Consider the following 25,107-nt stretch of genomic DNA (forward strand, 5'->3'; position numbering starts at 1 on the left):
ATTTTATCATAAAAGTTGAATTTCCTTTTGATCCTTCAACCCTGAAAATTTTCTAGCACTTCTAGGATATCGGGGATGATATTCTACATCCAATTCTGACATTGAATTGGAAATTTGAGAAAGTTGCAATTTTACACGATTTGGCAACCCTGTAATTTTTTGGGATGGAGGGCCAAGTCTCAACTTATTTTACACTAACTATAAATCCCGAGCTCGGAAATCGGCCATTAATCATCAATCTGCTATGCTATTTTTGTTCAACGTTAGTAGACAGTCTACTTATACTTTGATTTTTGTTGAAATTATCAGAAATTTTACTTGAAATACAGATTAGATTTCATTTATTTTTTTAAAGTCTATAAAGAAGACTGATAAATAATGTTGAAACAGTAAAACAGAGATACAGTACAGATAGATGAATTGAATTATTAAAATTTACAAATGTGATTGATTATTATGCGGAAAATATTCTAAGACACACCGATTTTATTTATTAATAACCACATCAAAGATGACGTCATAAACCCTAATTCTACCCAAACATTTAGCTCAAGTGCTATAATATATCACTGCTGTGCCTCTTATAATATCGTGTAATGTTTATTACAGTAGCGTCTCCATTATCCGACCTATGGAAGGTCGAATAAAAAAGATTGAATCGAAATCCAGCGATTATAAAAAATACAGTTTTAACCATACAAATACATGCACAATAATATCAATTCTATTCATATCGATGTAATATCACAATATACAGCTATCACTAACAGAAACTACAATTATTTTGAATATTGAATACTCATTACTCGAAATATCATCATATTAAAAGTATTGTTTCAATTTTTTTGTTGTTTGTTGACCTATTAGAGATAAGGACACATAGATGATTACGATTGATCAAAAACACTGAGATATCAGATTCCCTAGTTAGTAACGTTCTAGTCATATTTACACACATCTAAACGACAATAATTTTATCAAGAATGAATCATATAATTCCACAATAATTATACCATAAGTATTCTAAAAGTAATGAGTAATTTATAATTGTAACCCGCCTCAATATTTTCCGATGTACATGTAAAAAACATATTATTGACCCCGTAATGCAATCTAATCTAGCCTATCAGTTACCACTATTTACATATATGTCCAAAGGTATTTACAAAAACTTATTTACAATCATCTAAATTATTATTCGTTCACGGTGTGTTTTATTATGGTATAAGAAAGCAAAAGCTTTCGGTGAGCAACAACTGAATTAAAATAAAAATTATTGTGTCCGATCTATAAATAAAAATAAATATGTATAATATATTGATAAAGTCGATTAATAAAATAAATAGGCTACAAGATAAACGGCAGCTTGGTGAGACACGCTCAAGGAATATACGGTACTTTGAAAATATAAGTAACTATAGTAAGGTCCACTTTATACTGGCAGTAGAGAAAGATAGCAGAACAACGTTGCCGATCCTCTGTCTTGTCAATGCCTTCTATAGACGGTAGCTAATACAGGTTTATTGATATAATATTAACGGTTCATTTTCGTTTGAAATAATCAATTATATTTTATTAAGCAATAAATTATATTTTTCAATAATTTCATAATGAATTTTCATAATAAATTAGGATGAAATATTTTGTTAGCTAATTATCCTATTATATTAAGCGAGCAATTTCTGTATACCTGTTTATATTTTTATATCTGGTTATTTATGTTCAACGGATCTCGAAAACGGCTCTAACGATTTTCACGAAATTTGGAACATGGTAGGTTTATAATATAAAAATTCGATTACACTAGGTCTCATCCCTGGGACCTAGGGACATGAAAAGGATAACAATTATTCATCCTTGGAAAAACAGATGATAATTTCGTCGTCTGAAACAGAAGATGCGTGTGTGGGAGAGAGACAGAATTATTTCCAGCTGTGTAATCAATCAGCGAGAAATATTATCAAGAAATTTTTATCGACTTGATCAAAATAATCTGATTTGTTGACATGACATGATAATCATTCTAAACTAAATTATAACATAATTTTCAAAGTTATTCATTATTTGACAATTTTAAGTGATTAGTGAGTGTTATTTTGTTATTCAATTTGGTTTGTAAATAATCTAAATTAATTTTTTTTGTTTTTAAATGTTTGGTCTGAAAATTGAACCTGAATTCAAGTGTATGGAACATAACCTATTTTCTGGACTATTTATAGTGTATAAATCAAAATTCGGGGAAGAAACAGTTTTGGGCTGTGCCTGTTAGTCCTTCCCCAATCATTTTAAAGAATTGTGTTCTGTTTATCAATAGTTTATGAATAAATAACGAGCGAAGCTCGGTGCCCCGATATTTAATTATACATTGTTGAAAGACGATCTGGCAACAGAACAAAGCGAGAAAGAGAAAGCGCTATCCGCTTTGTTGAATGATAGACAAGGACATTGCTAATCAAACACTGCCATTATAACGTGGACCTCACTATAGCATATAAATAGAAAAGATTCTGAGTGATAGATATACATTTTGAGGAATTACTACTTGTGATGGGTCGGTTTTAAGTAATATCACTTCGCTATAATATCATATACATACATATCATATAACATTTATCAAATTACTGTACCGGTATTCAATATAATTGTCAGAATTGTTTCTATGTAAACGTTCTATACATGGGGTACAACTACACCAAAGATAATAATTAACTTACTAAAGTCCGAGAGATATTACTTTTAAAATGAAGAGGAGAAACCTATTTCTTCTTCCACAGTTTGTAGCAGACAGAGACAGAGTGAGTGTAGAGTGGAGTAGTGGAGAAAGCATGCTGGATGCTGACACTAAAGTAGGCAGAATGCTGTTAGGTAGTGGGCGTAATTAGTGAAGGAAAGAGCATCGGGCCTCTTTGTCATCGAGAGAGATAGCCGTGTTAAAAGTAATATCTCTCGGAGTATAGTTTTAATTATGTTTGGCCAACTATCATAAACGATTCAAGTTTAAAAACCTTTTTACGCTTGTACCGGCAATTAGATGTCAGTTCTAACCAGGTCTTGAACCCATGATTCATAAAATCAAATTTCATCTGTATTCGTGAATTTATACTGAAATCTCAAAAGAAACGTTACTGTATAGTCTCTAGTGTTCACATTCAACTTATTGAGGTACAAGAATGATTCAAATTGAATATTCAATTATTATTTTTGTTGATTGAGGATCAATTACTTTACTGCCTCATAGGAATGCCTCAGTCGAAATATATATTCCTACAATAAAATTGAGAAAGTTTGATAGAAATGGCAGTGACTCATCAGTCAATAAAAATATTTACACGAATCTTAAAAAAAATATTTGAGGATTTTTCAAACTTATATTCATTTGAGATGATTTTAGATCAACACAGAGTTGAACATCTCCACATTTTTCACAAGGACCATGTCGAGTATTTTGGCAGTAAATCTATTTCATTATCGTAATATAATAAAACTATATTATCAAGTTTTGATATTGGATAATATACACACCTAATAAATATTACACTGCAACAAACGGTTTATCAATTGGTGCGGAGTTTGAAATATATTTTTCATACAATAACGTGCTCTTGACTCAACTTATAAATGAATTTGAAAATGTAATATCAAAAATTAATATCATATGTAATGTAATATCAAATCAGGTAATATCATAACGGTTTTGGGATGATTAGATAGATTATTACTAAATGTTTCGACTAAAAATTGTGATGTATCGACTATTTAAAATGGTATGATAGGAGTTTCGTAACATGTTTCATTTTTCATCTTCTCTCTCTTCCTCTTCTTATTCCTCTATCTTCTATCATTCTTCTCACGCTTATTCTTTTCCTCTTTCAAAGGGGAATATAGATGACTGTCACAACGAATTAAACAGACATAAAAATTGTGGGAAAATAGCATGTTTGTAAAATTAATCTTGGAATGAGTGATAGATGTGGCAGATTGTCTAAACTAAGTGAAAGGTATTCTAAACTAGTGAATTACTAGTTCAAACTAGATCATTACTAGAAAACTACTAGTAAATTACAAGTTTAGAACAAATAAACCTAATAAGATACAAAAACTACAGGACACAGCTTAGTAAATAAATTTGAGAAGTTAGTTTTAGTTACAAACACAATAACTATCTACTGATTAGCTAGAATGCCCTCTTTCCAAGAAATCAAAATTGAACTAGCTACGAGATAATAATAGTTACTAAAAATAATAATTCTTGAAATATTGACAAGTATTTCAAAAATAGCAAACTACATACACTTTCCGATTATCAGAGAATGATAAAATTCGTAGCACATGCATATACGTTGTATCCTACACTAGTGAGTTAGAATGAACATAAAAAACTTATAATTAATGACAAGTGATAAACACAAATTGCTGATAGTATTTACAACTAATGCATTTCTCGCGAAATGTAGGATAATGATGAGATCTTTGGAATTCCGACACGACAAAAAAATATGGGACACAAAATAATGAAATTATAAAAAAATAAACGAAGCAATAACATTACGAACACAATACTTCTGTTTAATATCATCAGCCGAATTTTTAATCTCGTTGAAAAATGAACTAATTGAAAAATAATCTCAAATAGCAAAATGGGAGATTGTTGAAAAATTCAAACATGAAAAATATTTAAAGGGATTTTGGTTTTGCAGAACCTCATAAATGTATATGATCAGGAATATATGTGTTGATTTTTATTAAAAATTGAATTCGAATTTGTTGTGTGTTGTATTAGAATTAGAATATTACGTTGTCTGTAACTATGATCAGATGAATGGCAATAAAATTATATTTATTTTATTTAATTTTTAGTTAAATTTATTCTTGTGTAACTTTGATTTAGGAAGTGAGTTTTTACAATAATTCTTTATTGATTCCTACAATAAGTACATCATTTAAAATTGATAGGGAGAGAAAAAATAAGGTAACCTTATGCTATTCCTCTCCCAAATTTAGATAAGTTTACAATATAGAGAATATTTTATCGGGATCCTGATTCAACTCCCCTTCATTTCTTTTTTGATGCTACATTTTCAACATGAATTGTAAAACCAGTTTACTAGAATTCTTTTCTTGTCAATCGCCCACATTTTACCAAAATGTCTGTTGTTTATTCAATATTAAGATTTACCTTTTTCAAAATTTGAGTAGTTTTTTCAAAGTTGTTGAATTCTTGTGGTTTGTACCCAAATTTCAACTTATTTCAACATAGCTGTGAATAGAACAGACGTTCCATTGTAAATTATTTCTCTCTTACAACCGACATTTGAATAATATTATTATTAAGTACTGTTTTGATTGAAAACGATTATATTCTTCTTATACTCAACGTTTGAGTGCTTATTTTAGTCCAGGACACTGTAAGTCCAGAAACTATAGACCCCGAGCTCAGAAATCGGCCCTTAGGCTACTTGAAAATATATTAGTCCCAAATTTATAAAACAAACTTGGCGTTGGTTAATGGTTTACTTGAATAATATTACAGTAAATAAGGCGAAGTAATTTTCAATGGTGTGAAAAAAAACAATATCCGATTTCGTTGTAGGGGAAGGATTTCAATTGATTTTAAAGTGATTAGTTGCAATCTAGTACACACATCTACGGGGTTCTTATATCATCGAGCCTAGAGTTCAATATTTTCGATTCAATCTAGTATAGCTGATAAACATCCATTATATGTGAAAAACATCGAATTATGTTGAAAATGTTACTGCACAGTTATAGTTCATCAATTAACTACACCATCAGTTTTAATCTAGCCCCAATAAATATTGAGAAGACACTGAAAATCACTATATTTTACAAATTTACAAGAACTTGTTTGATTATGGGGGAGAAATTTGAATTTGTAAATCGTCATGCTCCGGAATATCAACTACTACCTACGTTACATCTACTAGAACAATAAATATTACTTTATTCATAAAACACATAAAGCAATAATCATCTATTTACAGTGGGATTTTTTCGCCTGCGTGGTTCTGTTTTTTGAAATTTACAAATTCTACTATCGATAATAATCTCTACACTTTATACAGTTGTTCATTGACAGAAAAACATGAACTATCAGAGAAAATTAAGAGCATTATTACAAAAAATCATGAATGAATTGTGTTGAATACTCATGCCGACAGCTTCTACTAACGAAGTTCTACAACGTTATCAGTAAGCAGAGTTGGAAATAAATTGTAAAATTTATGGAAAATTGCATTCTGAAATTTGTTACTTATCACAGTGAGCACAGAGAAGCATTAAAACAGGAGGTTTTTTACTCTTTACTTCTACTTCTACATCATTCCTCATCATTTTTCTTTCTTTTCTATCATTTCTTCAGATTTTGGCTGTTCATAGCTTTATATAATGATACTTACATTAATGAGAAACAAATTCCCCATTCATTAATTTTATGATGTGTCATGAAATCTTCAAGAATCATAAAAAAAACATTATTTCATTAACAAGAGCCAAAATGCTTGAAAAAACTCAAATTGGTTCTCAGATGTTGGGTAGGTACCCATCCAGCAGGTAGCCAACATTTTCGAGCTACAAAGTTCATCAAATTGTTGATTTTTCCAAGCAGCCCACGACAATTATTCAATGAAAGCTTTTCAAAATATTTTGTCAACAATGCGAAGACAAAATATGCTCCATCATCTTAATAAAACCAATTAATATTCATAAACTTACAATAGTTGTTACAAATATTACATAAACCATCCGTTTTTTACAAATACACTGGTGTCAACTGATCACTGACAACCTAACTTAACCTAACATTCCACAAATAATTACAAAAATAAACCCTAACCTAAAACATAAACGGTACTGCCCAGGCAATACGAACAAATTTCAGGAGCATCGACTCAATTTAGCAGTCAAATTCTATCAGCCTTTTGTTTGAAAAAATTTCGTTAACAGTCATTTTCTTTTCTACCACCTCTTCCAATATTATTAGCCCTCCTAAAATAATCAATGTACATACAAACTAGATACAATCAAATTCAAACTACTACATGAATAAGTAGCTGAATACCAAAATAATTCATCAGTTTAATTACAAACACAGACATGTTCTTGTGAGAGAGTAACTCAAAACGTTTCAGTTTTGGGAGAGTAACTCAAAGTTAGAGTAACTCTAGAGAACTAATGAGTTCCAGTTTTGAGATAGTAACTCAAAACACTACCATACAGTAACTAGTTCAAAGTAAAACGTTCCAATTTTGAGATACAAACTCAAAACTACAGTAACTAGTTAGTAAAAAGTTCCAGCTTCGAGATAGTAACTCAAAACAATTCCATACAGTTTCAGTTATTTGAGAGAATACATTGAACACAACAAACAACTAGTCCTCCAAAACTGGGGAACATAACGTTTCCAAAGTGTCAAAACACAAAAATTCATGACACAACACATAAATTTGTGACAAAAACACATAAAAGTCTGACAATAAAGTGTTACAACACAAAAACTAACGTCGCGATCAGGTCTCGCAGACAGAGATGTCTCCACGAATTTTTCGAAAGTCTTTATTTTTTTCGTTGGGTTTCTTCATTTTGTTTGCGTTTTTTACATTTATTTTGCTCAGCCAATGAACTGTCGAAACAATATCCTAGGCTGTAGAAAATGTCACTCCCATTGGTGTGGCGAGGGGGGCAGCTCAGAGGGGTGTGCCACCGTTGAACTGTACAGAAAACACAAAACACACTTTGAAAAACATCTGCTGGACTAGTTTAAATAGAAACACTATTTAAAATCTAAAAATATACATGAAAAGATACTTATTTCCATTATCTCTCTCGAAAAACAAAAAAAAAAACAAATAGAGTAAGGCATAGATTCTTCATAGTTGAACTAAAAGATCTGCTAGGACAGTTGTAATCCACTAGATTAAATTTGTAGTAAAAATTACAAAAAATGCAAATCTTTGATAGAAGATTTGATAAAATAGACCATTATTTCTTACAATTGAACTGAACTGCTTAAAAAGATCTGTTTCGCTGATTTCAGTCGAAATATTACTAGAGTTCGAATAACATGTATAAGAACACTCCAACACAATCATCTCTTGCCAGAAAATCAAATACAATGAGAAATGAACTATTTCACCTTGCCTAAAAAGCAGTCGTTAGATCATGTCAGAGGCCCTGAAATTGATCAGTTGCGACCTGAAAACTCTGACACCAGACCTGAGCCAGCCACGTCAAACGATATTATTATTATTATTACCTTGGAATAATTTTCTTCCAAGATGATTATTGGTCAATACGGTCATTGGAATCATTGACCTGATGAATGAATAATACCTTGAATCATTGACCTAATACTTGGGTGATTTCAAAGTAACTGTAAATCGTACTAAAGTGAGGTCCACGTTATAATGGCAGTGTTTGATTAACAATGGTATTGCTATCCTTGCCTATCATTCAACAAAGCGGATAGCGCTATCTCTTTCTCGCTGTGCTCTGTTGCCAGATCGTCTTTCAACAATGTACAATTAATAATTATTAACAACATATTTCATCTTAGTTATGAAGATTCATTATATCTTTGAAAAATATAATTTCTTGCTTAATAAAATATAATTGATTATTTTAAACGATGTAATATTACATTTTTCTTCTCACATTTAAATCGAATCTTCAATTCGAGATCTATGGAACTTTATAGTAAATGTCAGAGTTATCAATAGACGGACAAATTTTTTGACGGAGAATTTATTATCGTAAATGTTTGTTGCATTGTTCCATAATGTCACCGAGGCAGGGTTAACAAAATTACTAAATAAATCGTTTATTTAAATAGAATATATGTATAAAATATAAAATAACATTTTCAAATTAAGTTTTATTGAGAACAGATGTAGAATGTGAATTCTAAATTTATAAGTTATAATTTTGTGTTGACGTGTCTGTAAAGATCGATATTGAAGAGGGCGTTGGTTTGGTGACTTTCAACTTTGCTTTTTCCTGTTGGACCTTCTTCTGAATATATGGCTGGCTGTTGCTTGTATAATTTTGTGCTCTGAATTATTGTCTGTTTAAGTAAATTTATTAATGTTTTAGATTGAAATTATATAAATTTTTGTGCAAAATTCGCTATTAGTGTAGTAAAGCCAATAGCCACTGTGTTTCAACTGTAAACTAGATAAGTATTTCAGTTCGTAGTTACTTGAAATCATTAAGCTTGTAAGTTATTGTTCGTTTTATATTTCTGTGTTTTTGCAAAAATTTTCATCTGAAGATTATAAGCTAATTTGCTCTGAAAACTGGATTTCTCATTCATAGGCAATAGATCCATTCACAGTTTATCAAGAATCTATTTTATTGGAGCCGACAACTTTCCTTAGGTGATAGGTGTTAAATGCTAATCCAACCGTTTAAGGAAAAATTGGTAGCACGGCAAAATGGTACCCCTGGTGGGACCGAATTACAAAATAAATATGTCCCAAATGGTACACCATGAAATCCCTGGTTATAGAAATTATTAGTGGATAGATATCTTGATAGGTTGTGAATGGTTTGTTGCTGAGTGGGAAATCGGTTCAAGAGAGATCAAGTCCTAATGAATATATTATCTGTGCAGACTAGCAAAATGGCATACAATATGAAAAATATTAAAGTTGATGATGAGTTAATAGCTGCCTTAACACAACTGTTTGATAAGCAAGATGCTAAGTTAGACCAAATGTTTAAAAATCAAAATGCTAGGTTTGATGAGTTAAATGCTAGATTTGATGAGCTAAATGCTAATTTTGATGCTAGGTTTGATGAGATGAAGCAAGAATGTACTAGCATTAGACTAGAGCAGGCTAGTATAAACCTTCTATTGAAAAATGCACATGAAACATTGAAAGATAAGCATGATAATAGTAGTGTTAAGATACAAGATCAACTCATTCAAGTTTCTGACAATGTAGGCCTAGTTACTGTTGTTGAAAGGGTCAACCATAGTGAAAGTGTAGAATTGAGTAAAGAAGTAGGTAGGGAGTTGTCTTCATTGAAAGTCAACTATCAAGAAAGTACTATTGCTACATTGAAGGTTAAGAAAACAGTAAACAAATCGAATGTTTCTATGGATCAGATTACTACATTGAAGGTTAGGAAAACTATAAATAAAATGAATGATTACATGAGACAGGTTTCTGTAGAGGTTAGGAACAATGTGAACAAAATGAATGTTGCTTTGAGTCAAGTTGATGAGTTCAACTTTCAACTGAGAATTGAAAAGATGTATGCTATGCATTCTCAAGTGACCATGACGAACTTTTGTAGGCAAAACTGCTTGGTTGAAATAAATGAACCCATGAATAAAATCATGCTATTGAAGAAAACAAAACGCAAAGTTTCCATTGATGTATTAGTATTCAAAGGTTGTTTCAAGTTGCTTATTTACAAGATTATGACAGTGAATCACATGATGAAAGGGTATTCCCCAACACACAATGATTAGGAATCCTGTGTTATGCCGGGATTCAGAATAGCATAATCGCTACACAGTGTATGGTAAGAGTCCATAATTGTGTCTTTTTTCTTTCCTATAGCCTATTTTTCTTGGCCCTTGATCTTTTCAAATTTCAATTCTTTCCTGTCTTTGTGTAATATTCAGTAAATTTCTTCTATGAAGCATATCTTAACCAATCTTGTCCATAGTCATTTAAATTTGTATTTTTTCTGAAATAATATTAGAAGTTGAAATAGTAGCTTATTTTCCTAATTTTTAATTGTTGATAAAATTTAACTTTTCTAAAATCTATCCACTGTAGTGTAAAGAATTGTGTGCTTGTGACATATTTTTTCATCATGTATCACTTATGTGAAGTGTATCAATTTTGTGTGTGTTGTTTTAGGGAATTTATTTACCCAGTTTTCTTTCTCTCTTGTTTGTATTTTTTAGGGAATTTATTTACCCATATTTCATCTTGATCGTCTTTGTATTATAATCTTGAAATGTTTATACTTATTATACAGTCTTTAAATTTTAAATTATTTTAAAAATAATTGGTTTAATTTAAAACGTTGTGTTATATTATCAATTGAAATGAGTTAAAGGCTAAAATTTTTCTAAAGTGTTTTGTAATTGATATTTTTTTTTTAAATTTTAAAACTGTTTGTTCTATAAATTTTGATATGATTGATTATCGTTTGAAATGGATGCTGGAGTGTATGTAGAATTTTTAGTGGGTTTGTTGATTAGAATTTTGCTGGTATGTGATTGTTTTTTTTTTTGAGATGGAAACCCATTATTGCCTAAAGAAGGAATAACAGAGGTTATGACTTAGAGAGGCAGTAATGAGATAATATTTTTTGTGTTGATTACTTATGTTGATTGCCATAGATGCAAAATGATGATTAATTATGAATATTGTTTGCCTTTGAAGCAAAATGTTATTGATGTTTTGAATGGTTTCTTGTTTAATGTTTGATAGTAAAGTTTTGTCATGAAATGTAGTTTGTGTTTAGAACATTGAAAAGTCGAAATAAACTATAGTATCCAACAAACGATGATTAACAATATTAGATAATTTGCTTTTTATACAATTTTTGAACAAAATTAAAACTAAATAATTTTGAAACCCTGAATGATAAATCATAAATGTGAAATGAACATGCTATAAATGAAATGTTATATTAAATAATAATGAAATGCAAATATATTATGAAATGATTGAATAGAAGACCAAATGTCTGAAATTATTGAAATAGGTATTGAAATTAAATTTTTGTTGTGTTGTTATGATGTTTGTTTTTTACAATTTTGATAATGATACAGGGTGTTATGAAATTATATTTCTATTTTGAAGAATGGATTAAAATGTTGATATGTGAATAGATGAAAATGAATGATTTTTTTTTTAAATTTATCATTGATCTGTCCATATTTCACAATTTATGTATTGCTGACTGTATAATAGGATGTTAACAAATTTCAATTTCATAGATACTTAAAATAATTTTTATGTGTATTAGATTGTATTGATAGCCTAATCAAGTTTTTCTTCTTAGTTTATAAGCATTTTAAGATAACAGGTACAGCACAGACATTAACATTGAAATAGTTATCATGTGAATCTCGAAATCAGTAACAAGTGAACGCCATGAAGAGTGTTAAGAACATTTGGGTGATTTTCGAACTAGTGTGACATATCTACGCCAAAATCAACGCTGCGGCCTACACCAATAACTACGCCAAAATCTATGCTGATGCCTGTGCTGATGCCAACGCCAATATCTACGCCGATGCCTGCGCCGAAGCCAATATCTGCGCCAATGCTGATGCCAAAATCTGCGCCAATGCTGATGCCAACAACAAAAATCAATGCCAATGCCTGCGCCAATGCCAATAGCTGCGCCAATGCCAATAGCTACGCCGAAGCCAAAATCTGCGCCAATGCCAACAACAAAAATCAATGCCAATAGCTACGCCAATGCCAAAATCTGCGCCAATGCAACAACAAAAATCAATGCCAATAGCTACGCCAATGCCTGCGCCAATGCTGATGCCAACACCAAAATCAACGCCGATGCCTGTGCCAATGCCAATAGCTACGCCAATGCCAAAATCTGCGCCAATGCTAATGCCATGCCTGCGCCAATGCCAATGCCTGCGCCAATGCCAATATTAACGCCGATGCCAAAGCCGACACCAAAGCATACGCCAATAGCAATGCCAATGCTTATTGCTGACTCGGTATCTCAAACTTCAACACTACTGCATTACCTGGAGGTAATTGCCATCCATGTTCACATTCACAACTTTGAATTCAGAAGAACAGTCACAGTATCATGAAAGAATTAATTCAAAAAATCCTCTCCTAAATTATTCCTGTATGCAGAACTCTAAACCTTGAAAGCTGAAAATATCAAAAAACCAAACCTTACCTAAATTAATCCTCACCTAAATTAATCCTGTATGCAGCGTCTATCTCTTTTCCAAAAAACAAATTACATTGTCATTTCAAGCCTGAAATGTACATTGTATAATTACAAATATGATACAAAATTTACGTGACTCTGTATTGAATTTGGAATGCAGCCGTCTACTACAACATGAAGCAATGCTAACTGAGATGTCACCGGTATCAAGTTTGGAATGCAGCCGTCTACTACAAACATGAAGAAATGCTAACTGAGATGTCACCTGTATCGAGTTTGGTATGCAGCAGTCGACTACAAGTATCAGCCCAACACTTCGTGCATCCAGATCAGCCCAACACTTAACGTCATCACATTGGAGTCACACTTAACTGAAAATCATACTGAGTGCCTTAACGGACTGTTTTCCAAAATGTGCATCAATAAAATCAACCACGTCAATAGTGAAAGAAATGAACATTTTTTGATTTATTGAAATTTTATGTGAAAATTAAATGTAACAATTCATCAATTCATTTAAAAAATAAATAATAATAATAAATTTTTCATTCAACATACTAAATTTTTTTTATGCAATAAAAATTAAATTTTTCTATCTATTAAATTTGTGTGCAATTTCAAAAAACTTTTCTTACATATTAAACTTTCTGTTGAGATATTTTTCTTTAATTATAAAGCTAAATCAAAAGTAATATTGATATTTTATATTTTGAGATATTGTTTGGAAACATATAACAAACGCTATTGATGAATTTTTATAATAATTTTCAATATTTTTGGATGACATGTAATGTTTTTTCTAGAAAAAATTGTTACTGTTCTCAAATTTAAATTTCAACATTTTCATTAGGGTCAATGTAAATTTTTCTTTGAATTTTCAAACAGTAAAATTTTTTTATGTCAAGAGGGGGGTATTTGTAATATTACATTTTTCTTCTCACATTTAAATCGAATCTTCAATTCGAGATCTATGGAACTTTATAGTAAATGTCAGAGTTATCAATAGACGGACAAATTTTTTGACGGAGAATTTATTATCGTAAATGTTTGTTGCATTGTTCCATAATGTCACCGAGGCAGGGTTAACAAAATTACTAAATAAATCGTTTATTTAAATAGAATATATGTATAAAAATATAAAATAACATTTTCAAATTAAAGTTTTATTGAGAACAGATGTAGAATGTGAATTCTAAATTTATAAGTTATAATTTTGTGTTGACGTGTCTGTAAAGATCGATATTGAAGAGGGCGTTGGTTTGGTGACTTTCAACTTTGCTTTTTCCTGTTGGACCTTCTTCTGAATATATGGCTGGCTGTTGCTTGTATAATTTTGTGCTCTGAATTATTGTCTGTTTAAGTAAATTTATTAATGTTTTAGATTGAAATTTATATAAATTTTTGTGCAAAATTCGCTATTAGTGTAGTAAAGCCAATAGCCACTGTGTTTCAACTGTAAACTAGATAAGTATTTTAGTTCGTAGTTACTTGAAATCATTAAGCTTGTAAGTTATTGTTCGTTTTATATTTCTGTGTTTTTGCAAAAATTTTCATCTGAAGATTATAAGTTAATTTGCTCTGAAAACTGGATTTCTCATTCATAGGCAATAGATCCATTCACAGTTTATCAAGAATCTATTTTATTGGAGCCGACAACTTTCCTTAGGTGATAGGTGTTAAATGCTAATCCAACCATTTAAGGAAAAATTGGTAGCACGGCAACGAGTATGAACAGTTAATATTAGATCAAAAGACTTCTATCAGCTACGTCTACAGAAGGCATTGACAAGACAAAGGATCGGCAAAGTTTTTCTCCTATCTTTTCTCCACTGCCACTATAACGTGGACCTCACTATGGGAGTGAGGGTATCATAGTCTAGTACTATCTAGTTCTAGTACTAGAAAAACAAGGTATAACATCTTCTTAACTAGAAAAAACCATACAAGTTAATAGAATAAACGTTTGTGCACACCAATGCGATTTGCATAACCAAAACGGCGACGATTTAAATCATTCTATATTATTACATTGAAACTCCATTAAAACATTCAAACACGGCTTGAAATTTCTCCCACTCCCGTCGCCGTATGCGAATCGCACTGAACTTAGGACATGGATTCGCTATAAATGAAACAAGATTTTTGGAAAAATCTCCTTGGCTAGTATAAATAAAAATACAATAATTAGGGCCATATGCACACCTCCGTTTAACACTAATCTACATGAAGATATGGTGGCATTCATTATAATGCATTTCATACCGGGTTTAAACAAACAGCTGATCTATCTGCGTTTAAACCGAGATGGTGCATACCACTACCTTCGTAAACAAAGCCGTAGTGCATTCGTGTGACTTCAGCACACGTAGGGCTCCTACACCAATAAACACACTAGCTGATATAGATCAGCTGAAATCAACCAATTTTGATTGGTGTAGGAGCCCTACTGTGCTGACGTCACCAGAATGCACTACGGCTTGGTTTACGGAGGTAGTGTGCATACGGCCCTAAATGTCTCTTCACACTAAGCTTCAGCTACGCTACGCTGAAATACTTCCTATCTCCCCATGTTAATCCAAGCTTCAAATCTGTGTGCCGTTCACATTCGTAGCTTGAATTTAAGGCTGTGCAAAGGCTAAAAATAAACATTCTACTTGTGATAATTCAAAGTTTTTCGATTGTATATCATCAAGCTATCAAAATGGAAAAGTTTTTTTATGAAAACATTTTCCAATCATTACTTTTTGAGATAGAGGGCCTGAAGTGTCAATTTTTGGGACAGAACATTTCAAATTCGGTAAGATATAAATCCATGAGATTTAGAGGATGGATTCTTCATGGTATTGTTGATCTAGTAAAACAAAAAAATTTTCTGAAAAAAGGAAATTATAAATTTTGAAAAAGTTATTCAATTTACCAAAAAAACCAAACATTACTCAACTAAAAGTTATTTTTAGTAAATTGAATAACTATCTTAAAAATTTATATTTTACTAGATCAACAATACCATGAAGAATCTATCCTCTAAATCTCATGGATTTATCTCTCACCAAATTTGAAATGTTCTGTCCCAAAAATTTAAACTTTAGGCGCTTATATCTCAAAAAGTAATGATCGGAAAAAATGTTTTCCTGAGATAACTTTTTCATTCTGATAGCTTAATGATATACAAATCGAAAAACTTTGAAAAATATCACGAGTAGAAAGTTTATTTTTAGCATTTGCACAGCCTTAACATTGGGAGATAGGACGTATTCAGCGAAGCGTACCAAGTGTGAAGAGACCATTAGAAATCGAAATATACAAAAAAAATACACCAATCCCCCATCATCTCTCAACAGAAAATCACATAAAATACAAGAAAACACATACACAAAACAATCCATATTAGAAAATCATGGGAATGTAACACAGATCCTACATATTTTAGGAAATATCATTCTCAGGAAAACGCTATTCGAGCCTAACAATACCCATAGGTAGGCCTACTTTCACAGTTCATTATTGACAGCAGATATATTTTATCAGAGGTTAGTGTGTGTCACAAGAAGTCTTGTGAAATGGGTGTAATATTTATAATACATTATGAAACTCACCGTAATATAACACAGTATAAACAGACTGTACAGGAGTTCTTTCTATATAGGCCTACTTGATCCTAAAGACAACATATTTCAACACTTGACTCACGAAACAATTAATTAAATCAAAATTATTGTAAGTAATAATTGTGATTAAAATTCATCATTATTATTTCATGTAATAGTATCTATTATTAACGAAAAATACCAATTAAATGATGTGAATCTCCCCGTAGACTTCAAAATTATTTCCATAAGTAGTAATTTTCTATCAATTTCAACGAAATATCATAATATCAGTGAAACTTCTAGAAAAAGTTACTGTTTATCTATCCACCGTCTATCATTCAAAAGTAAATAGAGTTTAGTTGGCCCTTCCAAATAGTTACATTTCTTTTGCAAATGATACTAGTTTTCCAGAATGAAAACTAGACTGAATAAAGTTCATATAAAATAATTAACGTAACTCCAAGATCATTTGAAATTTACAAAGACATAATATTGTCATGCAATTTTGGGAGTTTTTTGGAAATCATAGATAAGGACCGTGATCTACTCGAGGGATCTAGAAGTATAGGCTACTACAGGGGGCTAGGGTATTCTACAGTGATTCTACTGGGTATTAATTTGCTGATAGTAATTATTTTTATTTGCTGATTGCAAATGAAATGGGTAGGCCTAGTGAATATATGAGTAGTCTGATCATTTCCTTTAACTACTAGCAATATTTCCCATTTATTCCCAATGGATATTCCATTTGAACTGGGAAATATCAATTAAATTTGAACCCCTCTCAAATAAATATTTTTTTAATACAAAACATTCAACATGATTCATGTCACTAATATTATACACAATATTTGGGATAAAATTCAAATCATCCCTTACACTTTTATATTTAATAAATGCATAACATGTTTCGACTCTATCATATTTACATTTTCAAATGCAAATAATCTGAAGTAAACTTGGTGGTTGCCTTTGATAATGGCTCTTATAAGTCAAAGCATGCTATGCAATAATTAGATATAAAAGGATACTGGATATTTTTTAGTACAATAATAGTGGTACCCCTATGAAGAAAAAGTGAATATCCACCACATTTGGAGTTTCTTCTATCATACTTTGTTTTTTTTGTAAAACAAACCATCATTTTGAAATAATTGAACCCTTCTCCTTAATTTCCGAATTCTAATCTGATGTACATATTCCTCAGTTAGAAAACCAAGCAGTTCTCATCGCCTTTCTTTCTTTTGTCATACTTATTTAATTGTAAAACAAACCATCATTTTGAAATCATCGACCCTCTTTTCTCAATTTTCAAACTCTAATCTAAAATACATATTCCCCAATTAGAAACCAATCAGCTCTCATAGTCTTTCTTTCTGTTATCTTTTTTGTGTGGAGAACCCTTTATTGAAATTATTTTGAAATCATTAAACCCTTTTTCATAATTTTCAAACTCTATCTGAAATACATATTCTTCAGTTAGGAACCAAGCAGTTTTCATCCCCCTTCTTTCTACTAGCAGTTCTTATTTTCCCTCTTTCACATTTTTATATTTAGTGAAGCTAACCAGACTGAGACCAGAACAGAACAGAGAGACAGTGAGAGAGAGAAAAATAGAAGAAAAGAGATAATGGAGTACCGGGATTGTTTGATGAGTGAGTGAGGAAGTGTTGAGAGGTGGACCTGAGCCATTGCCTTACCTGGCAAAACTCTTAAAGGCGGCCGACTGCGGGTTGATGCACAGTGGCACACGCCGGGTGTTCAGCTGCTCCACTATGAACTTGTACATCTCCTCTGCAACACAAAATAACAGAAATTAAATCAAATTCCTCAAAGAAATTTATACATAAAATCAAATTCCTCCAAAACATACTACAAGAAATTTCACTTTGGTAAGGGATACTCATATTCATGTTGAAATTAACCTTCCGGCAGTCGCGCTGTTGTAAAAACAACAATGTCAGTTTATTTGCTGCACAAAACTATTGGATGGGGAGGTTGATTGATTGAGTACTTCATTTATGTAGATTACAATCATACTGGCTTATACACTCATATACAATAGCTTACAATACAGCAAAATTATAGATGAATTTACAAAATATAAATTATTAAGGAAATAATTATTGAGCTGTAAATGATATGAAAAAAGCAATTTGTATAACTATAGATAAAATAGATAATATTGTTATGCATCTACATAAATTGGCGGAGCTTTGGACATATCAATGTCCATTCTTCGGAAAGAATATTCGAAATATCCTTCCCACTAACTCTCTACCAAATATTGAGGTGTCAGTGAATGAGTCAACTATGTATTCCAAAACTTTCCCCCATCACTCCACTGAGTTGCAGTATCAACACAGCAATGGTCCAGTCTTTAGGTGCCATTTAGTTGCGACAGTGCATAAGTCGCACTGTGCATAAGATAGGGAAATACTGTATACGGGGACTGTAAACGAACCAATAATACAATAATTGATGTATTTGCTTGATGTACCTTATTGAGCCATGAAATAGTAATCATTCAAATGTTCATAGGCGTAAAATAATCCAAGAAGATGGAAAAAGTAATTATACAATTAATAAATATGTTTTGACAGTAGAGTACATAACAATTGGAAAATTGGATGTTGTACAAAATACAACACGCGACTGCTCGTGTGATTGAGTAGGGCGCGACTACCGGAAAGTTAAAGTACTCTTTTTTAAATATATAGAGTAATAAGTGAGTATAATGCGAGTAGAACATAGCAGTTCACTTAGTAATGATGTCAGAATCATGAAAACACCAGTATTAGGTACATACTCATCCTATATGAATTAAATGGTCAATTTGTTACTTTGAATACTGAAACTCATACAGCATACGACTGAAAATATTCAAGTTTTATTCAGTAACAATATCATACAGATTATTAACAGCAAATAAGCATCAGTAATCTTGTTATTAATGGAATTTCCTGTTAATTAGATATAGAAAACCAAAAAAATGAATGAACAAAATAATTTAGGTAATTATGTCATTCATGAATGACGAAAATTTATTGAAGTTCAATTATTTATAGAAGTTTATTGAAAATTTATTGAAGTTTATGAATCTGAAAAACATAGAGAATGGGATTTAATACAGTGTTGAATCACCGAAGATAGAACGTTATTAATAATATATTTCAATTTTAATTTGAAATTTTATCATAGCATTGATAATCCTAGTAGGAAAGACACACAACACACAACACACACACACACACCACACACACACACACACGACACACCACACCACACACGGCACACACCACACACACCCACACAACCACACACCACACACACACACCACACACCACACACACACACACACCACACACCACACACACACACACACACACACACACACACCACCCACCCACACACACACACACACACTACACACACACCACACACACACCACACACACACACACACACACACAAACACACACACACACACACACACACACACACACACACACACACAACACACCCAACACACCCACACCCACACACACCACCACACACACACACACCACACACACACACACACACGACACACACACACACACCCACACACCACACACACACACCACCACACACACCACACACACACACACACACACACACACACACACACAACAACCCACACACCACACACACACCCACACAAACAACACACCCACACACACACACACACACACACACACACACACACAACCCACACACACACACACACCACACCACACACACACACGCACCACACACACACACACACACACACACACACACACACACACACACAAACACACACACCTAACACACACACCACACACACACACACACACACACACACCACACACAACACACACACCACACACACACCACACCCAGACCAATACCCAAAAACCACTTTTTTGGACTCAGGGGACCTTGAAAACGTCTAGAAATTTTTGGTACCTTATTTTTTCGAAAAGCATACTTTATTTTTAATTTTTTTCGAAATGTGGTAATAGGCAAGGAAAGTAAAATGGACTTTTTCTTCTGCAAATGTAGACTCCTTGTAATTTGAAAGAGTTTGATTCGAGTTTTTGAAATATGTATAGTTAGCCAGTACCTTTGACCTGCTGCACCGAGAGTTGGCTTCTCTCCCAGAGGTCGTCGAAGGCGTGCGGCGTCTTGGGCTCGAAGTCGGGCGTGAACTGACGCCGACTGTTGGCCGAGTTGGTGTAGCAGCACTTGCACATGCACGAGTGGTAGCGCAGTCTGCCCTCATCCAGTAGGGGTGCGCCAGGGCGTCCATCACTGTGATGCTTGTCCGGGTCGAACACCACATCTAATCATCACATATCAATAAATATATCATTTCGTTATTGTCGCATTTAGTTACAGACAAATAAATCATTTCGTTGGTTATTTCATGTAGTTAGAGACGAATAAATCTTTTGTTATATATGTATGTCGTATGGATAGACAGTGGCAGAAGCAAATAAAAGAGAGAGATAAAAACAATAATTCATATTGTGCTTCCAACAGTAATTGGGTGTCATGGCCCTGAAAAGAACCCTTTGAATTTTTCCAATCAAGTCCCTTTTATTCTCTGTCTGTAGCCGTAAATTTCTCTGTTGGGAGGCCGTGAAACGGCGTTCGGCACCATATTGCTGCTCATTTCTATTAGAGAGCACGTTTGTCAGAGACACACCGCGAGCAGCTTGCCTGTTGAAACCTTGCACAGTTCAAATTACCAATAGATTCAGTTTGATCATTGCCAATATCCAACCCTCACTTTTACCCCGCATGAACAACTTTCAGGACTTCAAGTCTCTAAATGGCTGATGTTGTTGCCTGTCCGCTTTGGTGCGGCCCTTTTGGTCGCCTCTTACGATATCAAGCAGGGGATACTGTGGGTGTCATTCTAGTTATTAATTTTATTCAAAATTCGAGTCCGTATTGTTGACTCGAACCCCCCCCCCCCACCAACAGAGGCATCATTTCGTTGATTATTTCATTTAGTTATAGACTACTACTCAGGTCCATGGCACCATCCATGTTCAGACAAGAACTAAGCCCTAAAAAGGAGATAACGCTATCTGCTTTGTAAATGATAGACAAGATAGCGACACCATGCTATTCAATACATCCAATATAACATAGACCTCACTGTGATGATAGGCCTACCATTTCTACTAAAGTGAAAGCTTTATCGCAGTCATTTGAGCCGTAATTCAGCTGGAACATACAATCACGGGCCATTCACTATCCGATATATTGTCCAACTATACTCCGTATAAAATTAATAATATTTGAAACGAAATTAGGAAATTGACGAAGTTTTGGGCAATAGCCTGTTTATTCTTCTCCGATCTTTGTATTGTTTGTGATAACCTAAAAATAAATAAAATTACTTCTTACTGGGATGGACATGCGCAGCAGAGAATGCATATAGAGGTAGGGATACAACGGCAGTGATGTTACCATTCTGAACCAGCCAGCATTCTCTAATATCTCGTGAATATTCAAGCGCTCATGTTAAACTTACAGAGTTTCCTCTCTGAAAGCCTTCAGTCCACTGACTAATTGACAAATTGGCAACTGCGCTTCCATCTACAACTCTATCCATCACTGTAATTGGCTGATCTCCCTCCATTTCTCTGCGCCGCATATTCCTCCAAGTCAAAAGTTATTTTGTACGGAGTATAGAGGTCCTTCAACTCAATGTTGGAACGTGAATGGGGTTGTTGTGGGCGAGGCGAATGCTGTCGAAAGTGTGGTGAACTGTTGAACGGTTGACTTGTCCGACCTCGCAAGGTCAGCCGTCTGTGTTCAATTTCATAGTTTTCAAAATTTAATTTAGACGTGACTTTGACTTGGACTACGACTACGCCTCGTTTCGAAAAGCCAATTTTCTGACACCAGCTGTTCAAAGCCTAGAACTTAGTTGAATCCCGAGATCGGAAACCGGCCCTATATACAGCAACACCACAGCGGATTTTTAAAGGTGCGTACAGGCTTATGCACCGCGAAGGCGCTCCTTGCTCTCTTCAACAGCTGATTATATCTGTATTGTATAGACACAGTAAGATACAGTTATAATAAGCATAACATCAGCTTATGAAAAACGAAATTTATTAATTTACGATACAAATGACACTAACTAACATTGGTAGATGGAATAATAAGGTAGTCCTTGTGCTACGTGTACGTGTTTGTGGCGCGTGAGTCTGTACGCACCTTAGTCTGTGTTTTTTTAATAATATTTCGATTATTATTTGTGTATTTCAATTACCTGACAGAGTAAATGAACGGCCTCGTGTGTGGCCTGCGATGAGAGCGTGTAGAGGGCAGTGAGGGAGGGGGGTTTGACGCGTTGACGCAACATGTGCGTGCGTGCGCCCTCACACGCGTGGCGCATGTCGTCCAGCGACGGAGTCCCCAGCAGGTCGGTGATCAACTCCAACTGAAATACATTCAAATAAATAGTTAATTTAATACATATTGAATAGAACAGAAGTGGTACCAACCCAAATACAGAACAAAATTCATCAACTCAATTGATATTGATTACAAGTCACTGAAGCGGTGATTTTCATTGGTCTCTGCAGAAAAATAGTCCATTGAGTGTTAACATTGCCACACTTTTCTGCCCAGCAGAGCAGAAGTTGATTGAAAAGCAGGGGTTATGTTCAGAAAGTCGGTGATCAACTTCAACTAGAATTAATTTGACTAGATAAATAATCGAGAAAAAATTTATAAAGTTGAATTATTCACTAAGGGCTCCATTAACCTGCATATTTCTTATATGGTTTCCAATAATGTATCAGCTCATGAATATTCGATCGCACATATCAGCTGTGGCTAGCTTTCCATTATGTGTCTATCTGGTGAAAAATAAATTGAGGTTATGTTAATCCTTAAAAATATTTCTATCGTCTTCTTCAACTCACAAATAACATCAAATCGACATTAAAAATTGAATACACACATAATCAAAAAATTCAAATTCTTCATTTGCCATAATACAATACAATTTTTTTCAAAACAAAAACACCATAAATTCGGAAATAATGAAATAGAACAGATAGATTTAGTAAATTCCACGTGTATTTTTTGTATAGTACCATATTTTCTTAGCCACCTGGTTACATACATCAGCAAGCGATTTTTTGAACCGATATTTGAACTCGATCTGTAATTTTCATTATTTTCTGAATTTTGTCTACAAATGAATTTGATTGCTGATTACAAAAATTAGAACAAAATGATAAACCAGTTACGCTGCGTTTACACCAACGTTAGTAGACTAAGAAAATGTTTATTTCTCCGTCCTTACAGATTCTATCAGATTAAACACATCCTGGCAAGCACATGATGTGTATCTCTATTGATGTCATCTTGATGTCTTATAAGATTTATAAGGTAGACTGGTTTTCGAACATTTCAATTTATGTGAACTCGTTTTCGAGCAATTCGAATTATTGGTTTACCTGCTGCACAGGACTCTGCGCCTGAACAGAATTCGCCGACCGAGCAGTTCGCCGAAAATGCAGCCGACACTCCACACGTCGACGGCAGCGCTGTAGTGGCGAGCTCCCATCAGGATCTCGGGCGCCCTATAGTATTGGGTCACCACCTCCTGGGTCATCTTTTTGCATTGGTCTGGTTCCTCCACCCTGGCCAGGCCAAAGTCGCAGATCTACAACACAAGATAACAGTCAATATCATCTTCATAACATTATGCTTAACATAATAATTCGTACTGCATGCATGACCAGTTGTCAACATTTAAACATCAATATTAAATTTTCAATTCCATTGCATCTAAGACTACCGTCAGGCTTAGTATCTTAATAATAATATTATTAAGAAGATTCAATAACTTATGCAATCTTCATAACATATGCTTGAAAAACAATATAACAAAACAAACACAAAAAAAAATCGCAGATCTACAACACAAATTATTAGTCAATATTATCTCTATAACATTATTATTAACACCTAACAGGTAACCCGTGCTCCGCAAGAGTCTGATTAAAACACTACCAACTGAAAACTTGAAGTACTGGAATCTTGGAGAATTTAAAATACACCTATAACGTCCGTGATAAATCAAGATCTATATGCAAATGACTACAAACTGTAAACTTGAAGTACTGAAATCTTGGGGAATTTTAAATAGGCCCATAATCGTCCTTGGTAAATCAAGAATCTATATGCAAAATTTCAAGTTCAAGCAGTCCTAGTTCAGACGATGCGCCATTCGTGAATCTCCTAAGTGATAAGCCAATTATTCTTTTCTTTATTATATTATAGGTATAACTTATATTGAGGATCATTCTGGTCTACATTAATTAGGTTTTCTATTGTAAATCGAAACTGATGTTTGAATCAATTAGGAGGAATATTTTTGCAGACGAATGTGACAGGAAATTCACAAGTAAAAGAGTACAACAAATCAATCAAAGAAGATAAGAGCATTGATTAGTTAGTTAAACTAGCGCATTAAGCAGTAGTTAACAAGCTGATAAAAAGACTAGATATATTATAGGAAAAATATAGCCTAGAGAATA

General features: G+C 33.1%; 1 protein-coding gene across 2 annotated transcripts in view; it reads right to left on the bottom strand.

Moving 5' to 3' along the window:
* Window positions 1–3,976: 3,976 nt before the first annotated feature.
* The window catches only part of LOC111044309 (serine/threonine-protein kinase NLK), a 240,989-nt gene continuing 219,858 nt past the window's right edge, over window positions 3,977–25,107 (bottom strand). Inside the window, exons 9-10 of one of the 2 annotated variants that reach the window (XR_005572276.1) lie at window positions 18,148–18,302; window positions 3,977–7,727 (exon numbers count right to left, since the gene is read on the bottom strand). Coding sequence is in view for 1 of the 2 variants with exons in the window: in XM_039436424.1 (XP_039292358.1) it covers window positions 7,673–7,727; window positions 18,209–18,302 (149 nt within the window). In the remaining variant the exon portion in view is untranslated. The remainder of the gene's footprint in view (window positions 7,728–18,147; window positions 18,303–25,107) is intronic. The other variant, XM_039436424.1, reaches the window with a different exon arrangement.

Source organism: Nilaparvata lugens, chromosome 10 (genome assembly GCF_014356525.2).
Source record: "Nilaparvata lugens isolate BPH chromosome 10, ASM1435652v1, whole genome shotgun sequence".
NCBI lineage: Eukaryota > Metazoa > Arthropoda > Insecta > Hemiptera > Delphacidae > Nilaparvata > Nilaparvata lugens.